Source organism: Carettochelys insculpta, chromosome 2 (assembly GCF_033958435.1).
Source record: "Carettochelys insculpta isolate YL-2023 chromosome 2, ASM3395843v1, whole genome shotgun sequence".
Lineage (NCBI taxonomy): Eukaryota > Metazoa > Chordata > Testudines > Carettochelyidae > Carettochelys > Carettochelys insculpta.
In genome coordinates this window covers 222,716,277-222,728,647 of record NC_134138.1, presented here as the reverse complement: position 1 = coordinate 222,728,647, position 12,371 = coordinate 222,716,277, and the positions used below count along the sequence as shown (strand labels likewise).

Below are 12,371 nucleotides of genomic sequence, written 5' to 3'. Positions count from 1 at the left end.
GGATCTGAAATGTTCTTAGACCAGAGTCCTAATAGAGGGCCATTAGATGGGAGCCCAGCTAGGCTGGTGGCAGGGAGTCAATGACTGAGCTCCTGGCTGGATCAGCAGTAGGCAAGACTGGTCGTCCTGAAGCTTGTGGCTGGAATCTGGGTAGGCCAGCAAGTCAGTGGGCTGGTGGGTCCAGGAGCCTGGCACAGCAGGGGGTCTTTGGGACCAGGCACCTGGAGGCCTGGGAGCCTAGCACGATAGCAAGGCTGGTGGCTGGGAGCCCAGCAGGGCCAGAATCCCAGTTCAATGGGTCAGTGGGCCAGCTTGGAGACCAGTGTGGCAGTGGTCCTGGGATCAGGAGTCTGGCATGGTGGTGGGACTGGGAGTATAGCAGAGTCAGCAGCTGGAACCCCAATGTGGGAGCCTGTCCTGGGGCTTGGAGCCCAGTGAGGCAGTGGGACTGTGGTGGGGCCAGCAGTTGGGAGCCCTGCTGTGACCCGGATCCTAGTTGGGCCAACGGAAGGGAAGGAGCTGCAGGAAGGCCAGTGGCTGAGCCAAGTGCTGAGCTGGACTGATAAGCCAGTTTTCAGGGGGCTCAGAATTTGTCTCCCCATGGCCATCAAACTCCCTCGTCCTGCACTGGCCAGGTCCTGAGGGTGCCAGATCAGAGAGGTCCAACCTGTTGTCAGGTTACTGTGAAATTATCCATTATGGGATTCCTTGAATCTTCCTTTGAAGCATCAGGAACAGGATCCTGGACTGGATTCTACATTAGTCTGATCCAGTGTAGCAATTGTTATTTTCCTGCTTTCAGCCAATAGTCTTTCTGTCCTTTCCTATCCCTTAATCTCTAATAGACTATTAAAAATAAACATATAGAAGACCTAATAAACAAAACCATTCTTCACATTGACATGAGGTTAAAATGCTAGCTTTCTGTAACCTAGTTTGCAGACTGTCAAGTTTGGAATTTAATTAAATGTTAACTTTTTAACAAATTTTAGAGCTGCAGTGAGCAACCTGTTTCCCACAGGCTGCATGCAGCCCATCTGTGAACTGTGTGTGTCCCACAAGACATTATGTTTAACATTGTCCACTGGCAGAGTTGTCAGATTCCACTGGTTTCCATCCACATAGTATTTTTTCTACAGGTGTTACTAAAATGACATACACAAAGCATTAGCATGTAAAGGGAGATGCATACTTATTGCACACCACATCAACTGTGGAAGGACATGCGCTACTGCCTCTGCATCAAATCAAAGCGCTGCTATAGTTCAGTTGGCACAGCCTACAAATTCTAGGTATGCAAAAACAGGTAGTAAAAATATCTTATCTTCTAGGAGATTTGTTTTGGTAATGACAATATTGCGTCTCATTGAAATGGAGGGCCACTCCCTAGCCTCATACAATTTGTTTGTTTGTTTTTTTATTTGTGTTACATTCAAACTACTTTGTGTTCAGATTGTTCTGCATGCCAGAGTTTATGAATGTAAAAAACTCTAGTGTTCTAAGTGCCATTGTAATTAGCTTTGATATTTCTATTGTAAATGCAATTTTCACCAAAATTATTTGGCTTATAATAGAATGAATGTGGAGACAGTATAGTAGGTGGTGTTTTAAAACCATCCGGACTGCAGACAGAAAATAGAAACTTTCTAAATCAAATCTTGAGGTATTCAAAAGCACAGAATACCACCTTGTTCCAAAACTTTCTTCAGATTTTTCTTGAGTAACTTATACAACTAACGTGGTCAGTGTTCAAAAAAAAGAGTTCTACTGATTAGGGAAGGTGACGTGGGACTGTTTCTTATGAATAAAGGTGCATAGTTGAGAATATCTGAATAATAGCATACAGTGTAGCATAATAATAGGGTAGTATACCAGTGCAGTGTATTATAAGGTTTTAATTGTATCGTAAGGAAATTGGCCCATATGGGAATAACACAGATTGTCCTTCAAATATAGAGGAATGAAGAAATGTAAGTAATTTGGTGCAAGGAGATCAGTTCTAGACGCTAGTAGGGGTATGTCTATACTTACCAGGAAATGGACACAGTCAGGGTCAATCTTCCACGATTTGATTTTTTTGTGTGCCATGCCAGAGGTGGGCGGCGGGGTGTGGTTGTAAAATTGAACTATAAGGGCTCAACAATCAACCCTGGTACTCCTTACTATCATGAGACTTAAGGGAGAGCAATGGGAGAGTGTTTCCGGTAGAGATCCCTGTCTGAAGACAGCCTAATAAGTCAACATTAAGTAAGTCAGTTCCAGCTATGCAGTTATAGTAGCTTGAATTGTGTATCTAGGATCAACTTTCAGGTCTAGTGTGGACCTGGCTGTGCTTCTGGGGGTATGTCTGCAGTGTCCTAAAACTCCTGTGGCTGGCCTGGATCAGCTGAGCTCAGGCTTCAGCTTTAGCCTGAGTGTCTAACTTGCAGTTTTATAACAGGGCATATTCTACAGCCCCGGTGGGCTTGTCTAAACTATCGTAGCCCGTCCCTGGCTGTATATGGGCAGCTGTGCTGTTCAGGATCTGTGCAACATTATGCACTGGGGATCCAGCCTCCAACACACTCCTTCAGGCTGAAGTCTCACCTGCAGTGTGCTCTTTAAACCCCAGAGTAACTCTCAGAAGATAGACTTCAGCTAACTACTTCTGTTCCAGTGGAAAGGAAACTTGTTCCCAGACTAAAAATGTGACTGAGAAAGTTGGAAACAGACATAAGAAACAAGTCTGAGGGCAAACAGTTAATTAAAAATTCTGTAATTAAAAAAATCTGTCCTTATTTGTTCTGATTTCTAAAGGCAGAAATTGATGAGTTAGGAAGCGTTGCAGTTTTCCCAGGCTTTTACTAATGTAGAAATCACCAGGCCCATATTACACACATTATTGGATATTATAACATTGGCTAACGAAGGTAGTGAACCATTGACAGCTCTTGAAAAGTCACATACGGCTACTGTTACCAGAGGGTTGCAGAAGATGCCATCATAAAACTGGTAAATGAAATGTCTGTTCCTAGTAAAATAATGGGACAAACACTTAGGAGAAAGCATTGTCCTTACATATAGCAGATTATGGAACCATTAACAGAAAGCAGGTTAACTGTGAAGAGTAAATCTAACCAGAAAAAGTGTTTGCTTTTATTGTGCAGAAATGCAAAATTCTTCTTAGTCTGTGTGTATATTAGAGCATAAAGTTGATTTTAAAGGAGTTCAGTTGATTTTTATAATGTACCTTCCTTCACTACAAATATCATTGTCGATTTCAAGGGGTCCTAAGGCCAACTTTTCTACTCCAGCTTTTTCATGATGGGTATATTTGAATTTACAAGGTCAACTTAATGCTAGTGTAGACACAGCAATATTTAATTTGATTTTATTGGCCTCCAGAGGCATTCTACAATGCCTCCAATGTGTCCATTCTGATGATCGCTTTCACCTCCCCCTGTCCCTGAGGAAATACCTCAAGTTTGTGGTGAACACCACCCACTTCCAGTTCACAGTCCAGTCCTTTGGCCTGTTAGCTGCACCCTGAGTATTCACAAAGTGCATGGCAGTAGTGGCTGCATTATTGCACAGGCGACAGGTACACCTGTTCTGGTACCTCGCAAATTGGTTGATCAGGGGTCAATCTAGGACTCAAGTAGAGATGCAAATTGCCTTCATAAGAGTATCTTTCAGTGAACTGGGCTTGCTACTGAACAAGGGGAAATCAATGCTGTCCTCTGTTCAGAGGATAGAGTTTGTAGAGTTAGTACAGTAAACCCTCAATTTAATGGACTAATGGCAGGGAGAGGTGTCCATTAAAACCAAAAGGTATGTTAAATCAGAGAGTTTACTGCCCATCCACCCCTGCCAGGCTCCCCCAGTCCCCCCGCCACCCCTAAAAAATGACTGCGGCTCGCCACTGCTAGAGGAGCTGCCGGCGACTGCTGCCGCAGCTGGGGGCCCTGCCATGCCAAGCCACCGGCGCACTCCTCCCACTGGGGTGGGGCACATACGCGAGTTCTGTCTGCCAGTGTATGCGCCCCACCCCTGGTGAGAGGAGTGTGTGGTGGCTCTGGCAGAGGAGGTGGTGGCTCCTCCAGACCACAGCGTCTGGAAGCGATGGCCCCTCCAGCTGCAGTAGCGGGAAGTTGAAGTTGACTACCATATTTTTTTGGTGGTTGGAAGGGGATTTCAGATTGTATGGGCCCTGATGAAGTGGACTTCTGGAACAACCGGGGGGTGGGGGGGGTGTAAGGCTATCAGATGACAGTTGTTCCCAAAGTCTGCTAAATCGGGGTCAGTAAATTCAAGAGTTTACTGTGTTGCACTCAACACAAGCTAGGGCATTACTTCCCTAAATGAGATTTTGAACTCTAGGTGACATCGTTCAAAGTCTCAGTCCCCCACCACCACAGCATGAAAATGTCTGAAGCTTCGAGGACGTATGGTTATTTGTACCTAGTCATTGCAACAAGCCAGACTCAATCTAGGATAGCTTCTCAAATTTGTCAGCTAAAAAGAATGGTTCAAGTGTGGGAATATACCTCTCATGCTCTGCAGTGAAGACTGAAACAAAGAATTCATTTAGTTTCTCCACAACAGCATTGTCATTTTTCAGTGCTCCAAAGCACCTTGATTTGAAAAACTCAGAATCATGATGATGATACAGTAAGGGGTCAAAACCAACATTCGTGAATACTTATAAAAACTATGCTCACATTCTAGTTAAACATCTGTTCACAAGTAGAATAGGCTTAACATATGTCTTGCAGATAAACTATGAACACATCCTCTAGCACTTTTGGACTTCTGCACGGTTATTTCCCTCATTAACAGTCACTATTTGGCTTGTAGTTGTCCTTCAAAGGCAGTAATTCAGGTACATAAAAGAGAATAAAGTATTTCCAGAACAAATCAGTCAGTCTACTGTCCTCTGCCTGGTTGATTCCAAATCCCCAATATCTGATAGGGAAGCTCAGGGCCAACCTCTGCTCTGCTCTGGGTTCCAGCTCAGAAGACCTCCAGTGGGTCTCCAAGGCCAGCACTTTCCTACCTTACTGCTTCTCCCTGATCCTCTCCTGCCTTGTTGACTTTCTCCCCCCTTGGATTTTCTGGCTTCTCAACTCCTTCCTCTCAGTGGTGACTGCAGTCTACCTTTCCACAGCATGATCTAGTTGCAATAATCTTACTTTTAGGGAGATGCTAGAAAGAAGTTTTAGAAGAATCAGAGAGGCCATCTAATAATTGGTGTTCAATTAAGGCTAATTTAATTTGCTGGTGTCATTTTTTTTCCTACTAAGTAGACCATGTGCCATATATAGCATCACTCTAATGACTGACTTTTGACTATCCATGTACATTAAATATACCCAGTTAATAAGGTAGTTGAAAATAAACTACATAGTAAGAGTACTGTGTTTTGTAAAGCATCAAGCACAATGAGGTCCTTATATCTGACTAGTGCTCCTAATTGGTATAATAATACAGAACATTTTTTTCCATACTTTTGGGTAAAATATCTTCACTGACTTTTTCAAAAGAAACATCAAGAATAATGACCCCAAGTATTTTTCTTTCCGCTGTTTCTTCTTATACTTTTGTTTCATATTGTCATCTTGAAAATAATCACTAAAAACATGAAATGGATGGAATCCAGCATCTGCACGGTGGATCCCAGATAACAAAATTTGCACCATACGTTGTTTTAACACTGAGTAAATAAAATGGACAAACACCATGAAAGTATTAAGGTGACCAGTTTACTTTTTAATAGAAGAGAAAAATAAACGTGTGATGGATTTATTTATAGTAGAAACCTTCATAAATTGAGTTTAGAATGAAATTAGTTTTATTTTATCCAATTTTTTTAAATCAGAAAATTATACTTTCAAATTGTTTATAGCTAAACAAGAAATTGAAGAGTTCAGACATGTCAGGGTACTTGTATGCTTATAGAGCATCATTTTTTCTAATAAAAGCTTTGGTAAAATGGTTTATTTGGTATTTTATAGAATTTGAATTTGCCAGTTACCTAACATAACCCATTTTTTATGTGGACAGCCATTTCTCTGTGAACTGAGCATCTGAATGATTGTAAAATATGTTGCTCCAGACTGGAGAGATGGCTTCTTCATATTACCATGATCAAAGAATATTACTTGGACTTATCCATGAAAAGCTATGCAAACTAATTTTAGCTGCTGTGGCAGTATTTTATGACTATTCAGTTTCCAGTATTTTTAATTGTAGTTGTCTTAGTACTATGGAAAGAAATCAAAAAAGCATCCAAACACAGCATTTTTGCGCTGTGTTCACTTGTAATTTATATTATCTTTCAACAAAACCAGGCATTCTGCTGACTGGATGACATGTGATAGTAACGAGAGGTCTCAAGGCTGCTTGCAATTGGCTACAATATTAATTTAACTCTGGGTTCTTTTTTAACTTGTGTTGTCACTTATTCTTCCAGGATTAGACTAGTAAGTGGAGTTGGTGGGCTCTTCATTTCTGAAAAGTATTTAAAAATCTTCATAAATGTAAGATTTAGAGATTTTAAAAAAAAAAAAAAAACTTTTATAAGTAAGCTCTTCAAGGAATTTTCAAGTAGGAAATTTAATGTCTGTTTAATGAGACCTTATTAAATCCTGACAATGGGAATAACAAACTGTAGAAGGGTAACTGAACTGCAAGTGGGAGACTTTATTAAATAACAGTTGTAGTGAGGACAACAAATGTGTAGGTTATTCTTTGTAGTTGATTCTTTCTCTTACTTTAGTGTGTAAACATGATAGTATTTTATCAAAATAAAAAAACAGTCATGTAGCACTTTAAAGACTAACAAAATAATTTATTAGGTGATGAGCTTTCGTGGGACAGACCCACTTCTTCAGAACTGGTGTGTTCCACGAAAGCTCATCACCTAATAAATTATTTTGTTCGTCTTTAAAGTTCTATATGACTGCTTTTTTGTTTTGATAGAATATAGACTAACACGGCTGTCTCTGTCACTATAATAGTACTTTATCATTCATTTACATTGCGATCCAGAAGTTAAATAATAATTCTTCACACTTAACAAGATTTTTGAAATGTGCTTATTTGAACACATTGTCAAATTCTAACTCTAACTACAACTATAGTAATTAAATTGCATAACATACTCAGTTCAATCCCTAGAGCCAGCCTTTTGTTAATTCTTGACTAGAATCCATGGAAGTAGATCAGCACCTTTTAGATGAGCTGCCAAGTCACAAATATTCTGTCTGCTATCACAACATTCACCATGAACTATATTGATTCTGAGCTGAGATAAATACCCTTTGCGTGACTTAAATAAGGAGCCACTTTGTCTACTTTTTCATGAAGGGGAAACTCTTTAGAAACGTTGTTTGCTTGCTGCGTCTGCTGCAACAGAGGTTTTCAGCTGCATATTTTAAATGATCTGCAAAATGGCTTTAGATCATACATGACTTGATGACTGAATTGCCTCTCTAAGGCCTGTATACACCATAAGTAAAATAGATTTATGTCTGTTTTGTACTGCACATGGGATTTTATCTGTTAATTGTGCAACAAGTTTGTCATCCATGCCTGTCGAAGTTCCATCTGCACCCCAAGATGGCTGGGAGAAATGCATTGTCACTAGATCTATATTATACTACTGCACATGTCTATTACATCTGAACATCTTCAACAAAAATCAATAGCAATAGAGAAATTGCTAGTGGACTTCACAAAGTCTTTGTCTTTCACTTTGGGGGTTAAAACACTGAGATAATGTGGTTTTTTTAGTTTAGTTTTATGTATTGTTTTTACATAGTCCACGCTTACTATCATACTTCTGGTGTGCCCAAACCTATAAATAAGTAAAAGGTAATTTTAAACATATTTTGTATGTGTTATGCACTGTAATCTGAAGTAACCTGTGTTACCTTATTTTTTTCTATTATTGGGGCATTTTAATAAACATCAAGGACAAAATTCATCCTCACTATAAATGAGTTCAGTGGGCTAACTGCTGTGTTTTCCCTTAGTGTTGCTTCATTGGAAATTAAATGGAATGTGGAGACTATAAATAAGTATAGTACTTCAGATAATCATTTTAAAATAAATTTTACACTTGCATTTACTTTTTTGGGCTGTTTGACTCATAGTAATCACGAGAGCACCATGACCATCCCTGACAAGAGTTTATCTAATCTGCTTTTATAAATCTCCAGTAATGGAGATGTCACAGCTTCTGTAGACAATTTATTCCAGTGTTTAATCACCCTGACAGGAAGTTCTTCTTAATGTCCATCATAAACATCCCTTGCTGCAATCAGAGGTTAAGGAGAACAATTTTTCTCTTCCCTCCTTTTAACAATACCTTAGGTATTTGAAAGTTCATGTCCTCTCTGTCTTCACTTCTACAGATTAAACAAACCCAATTCTTTCATCTTCCCTTATAGGTTATATTTTTAGGCTGTTAATCTTTTTGTTGCTCTTCTCTGAACCTTTTCCAATTTGCCTGCATGTTTCCTTAAATATGGTGCCCAGAACTGAACGCGGCGCTCCTGCTGAAGCCTAGTAAGCACAGGGTAGAGCAGAAGAATTCGTCTTGCTTACAGCACTCCTGCTAATACATCTCAGAATGATGTCTGCTCTTCCCCCCTCTTTTTTTTTTTAAACAGTATCACATTGTTGACTCATATTTAGCTTATCGTCTACTATGACACTTTCTCCTGTACTCCTTCATAGGTAGCCATCCCTCATGCTTTGTAGAGGTATGACTGTTTTGTGATTTATCATGGCTGATAGGAGGGATCTATGGATGGAGTTAGAGGTGACCTGATTAAGTCAATCCTGCGTTTATGGACTTCTGAATATCTGAGGTTTGAAGATGTAACTTAATTTACTGGCTTTCAGGAATTTATTTTATTTTGAAATTAGAGTGACCTATGCGTTTTTCACTCCTGCAGTTATTTGATAAATAGTTACATCCTTAACTACAGTTCATTCCCATAATATGAATTCCTCTTAGTTTACAAAAGCGCATCTCAGCATTATTATTTTGTGAACTAATAGAAAGTGCTAGATAGGGGCTAGTAGGTGGTGATAAGTGTTTGGAGAAGGCTAACTCTAAAGCTGTTACATACAAAATCAATATGCAGAAGTCTGTAAATTATTATATATGATCTTTCCGATTTCACTAAACATGATTGCTTAATTTTCTTAGGAATTGGTAAAAATCAAGACTTAATTGTTTAACATTGTAACTAGAGATACTTTAACAGCAATGCATTAAACGAAGATGGATGTGCAAAATGAGCCAGTATATTTATAGAAACAGTACTTAATATGGAATTTTGTCTCTCATGGTAACAGGTTTGATTTGTTTTGTTTTGTTGTTTTTTTTTCTTTTTCCCCTTTCCAGGCATTAAATGGCTTTGTACTTGTTGTTACTGCAGATGCGCTAGTCTTTTATGCCTCTTCAACCATCCAGGACTATTTGGGGTTCCAGCAAGTATGCCTTTTTCTTCTTGTTCTTTCCCTCCCCTGCCCTCAACAAGTTTTTATTGATTTGTAGAGAATTCTAGTTATTCCCTCAGGCTTCAGTGCTCATAGTTAATGTTTGATAATTTACAAGAAATATCTCATTTAGATATTTTGACTTAATTACTTTGGTACTATATGAAGTATTACCTGACCTAATAGAGAAGAGGTCTTGGGAATAGGAATATTTTTTGAGCATTGTATTAAACATTTAGTGAACTATTAAGTTAACTGTGGGTCTGTACTGGAACCAATGTTTGAAATCATACAAGGTGCTGCACAATTTACTGTGATGAGTTCATTAGAAAGATTTTTATTAAAATTACCTTTCTTATAAAATGAACTACATATGCTTTGAGGTTAGTTTAATTATGTATTGGATTAGCTTACTATTTCTTTAGTTCCTTTGTGGTTCTTTTTAAGTATAGCACCTTTTTGTAACCTTGTAAATGAAGGAATTAAGTTTTTGTTTAATGATATCACTTAATATATAAGCTTAACAAATTTGGTTGTGCTGTAGAATTAAAAAAAAATACTGTGTGTAATCTCTTCACCACTTTGATTTAATACATAGCTAAATTTTGCTTGGTGCTACTAGATGGTGAGATATGTAGTGGCTGTTAGAAGTAAGAGGTAATTCTGTTAAGCTTGTCTTTGTAGCCAGCTGAAAAGGGCCTTGGGAATTTAGCTTAAGAAAGAAAGGCTTCAAACAAAATGTACTTTTTCAAGTAACTAATCTTTGAAGAAAAATAGGAAAAGATGAAAAAGCAGAGTAGGTATGAAATGCATAGTGTAACTTGCCATTTCAACTTAGCATTTCCTCTGGAATGACAAGTAAAGTTTTAAAATTACATTAAGATTTAAAAATTAGTATTTCTGGCAGTTTTTCTACTAAAGGTTGACTTTTTTATAAAACAGGGATAAAGCAAAGAACTAATTAGTTTGAGCTAAATAGTTGCTTCTGCCAAAATATCTTCTTCCATGCCTTATGTCTTTATTTAGACATGGTGCGTTTATATAATGGTTGATACCACAGAAAACAAACATTTTCTAAGTCTCTACATTACCGAAATTTATCTTAATTTACTGATCCTGTTTTTGAATATTTTTTTTCTTAGCTTTAAAAAGTTTTTCTTTGATTCTTTCAACCCCTAATGGAGGAAATTCTTAATTTTTGGCTTATGTCCAATTCTTAAGCACCATTACTGCAGATAAGGCAGTTTAATAATTTAAAGATATAAATGGACCTTAGGGAAAGATTTCAGGCAAACAAAGCCGACATTCATGGTTTATACTTGTCTCAGATATATGAGTTCTCTGGGACCTTCTCTCCTAGATCAACTGTGCTCAAGTCCCGGTTGGCATTGTATTTATTTTGCTCCTCTATAAAGTGGAGTTTGTGAAATAAAGGTGAAATGGATTTTTTTCTCCCATTAATAAATGTATATGAACCATTGTCATTTTTGTATTGGGACAAAGCTGGTTTTTTATTTTTTTTTAAATCTTCTGTTAGAAGAAACCTAAATTATAACAAGAAGGGATTCAATTCTAATGGGCAAGACTGCATTCTTTTAGGAGCTTTGCAAAGGATGTTAGGAAACTTGCTTTTCTTAAATACGAGCTTACATTATAGTACCTCCAGTGAGATGGATTGTAATATCCAATTCAGCAACCAGTCATGTAATCAAAGTCAATAAGATGACTTTGGTACTGTCAACAGAGATGTCTTACTCTCTCCACTTTTTCCTTTTTGTGTGTAGTCTGACGTTATACACCAGAGTGTATTTGAATTGATTCATACAGAAGACAGACCTGAGTTTCAGCGTCAGCTTCATTGGGCATTGAATCCGACACAACCTACAGATTCTGGGCAGAGAACACAAGGTGAGAATTCAATCAACTATCTTACCAAGTGCCTTTGTATTCTAAATAGTACATTCTCATTTCAGATAACCATTTATAGCATTTAACACATGGCTGTTGCATAAATAATGTTTTAGTTTCACTTTAAATGAAAATTACAGATGGAAAATACTGCTTTGAAGCATAAATCCTCTATCTTTCACATAGCATCACTATTCAGTAATTTTATATTAGTGTGAAATAATTTGATATCTGCCATGGATGTTATGTTTCTAAAAGGGCCTAATTGTGATTTTATTTTATAAACTAAAGAAACAAAGCACACACAACCAATACATTTGTCTAAATATCTTTGGCAGGAGGGAGGCGAGGTAAGGCGTGAATGAAGTGGTGTCCCTTCCATGAAATTATGTATTTATTTCACACCCTATCCTGAGACTGAGTTTGACATCAGATTTGCTAGTTCAGCTGGGGCATCTTGAAAGTTGTGAGACTTACCTCTTAGGGACTTCTGGCCCATGTTCTGTGATGATTGAAGCAGGCATTTATCATATCCTAGCACTGGAAAATGCATTGGTGACTGTGGAAAAATGGCTATTTATTCCCCATTCATATATGAAGTCTCTCCCAGGTGCACCCCTTTTGAGTGGGAGTAGGAGTAGGAGTAGGAGAAAGAACAAAAGGTATCTGAAAACAAAAAAAGGATGTCCTTTAAGACCACAGACTTAAGACCAGAGACTATCCTGACTGCTCTCATGAAGTAGATGTCAATGGCCGTGTCTACACTAGCCTCAAACTTCGAAATGGCCATGCAAATGGCCATTTTGAAGTTTACTACTGAAGCACTGAAATACATATTCAGCACCTGATTAGCATGCAGGCGGCCGCGGCACTTCGAAATTGACGCGGCTCGCTGCTGCGCAGCTCGTCCCAACAGGGCTCCTTTTCGAAAGGACCCCGCCTACTTCGAAGTCCCCTTATTCCTGTGAGCA

At 38.5% G+C, this 12,371-nt stretch overlaps 1 protein-coding gene across 1 annotated transcript in view; it reads left to right on the top strand.

Moving 5' to 3' along the window:
- Positions 1-12,371, top strand: part of AHR (aryl hydrocarbon receptor) — a 95,796-nt gene that overhangs the window by 64,408 nt on the left and 19,017 nt on the right. Inside the window, exons 4-5 of the mRNA XM_074984656.1 lie at positions 9,398-9,487; positions 11,277-11,400. Of these exons, the coding sequence (XP_074840757.1) occupies positions 9,398-9,487; positions 11,277-11,400 (214 nt within the window). The remainder of the gene's footprint in view (positions 1-9,397; positions 9,488-11,276; positions 11,401-12,371) is intronic.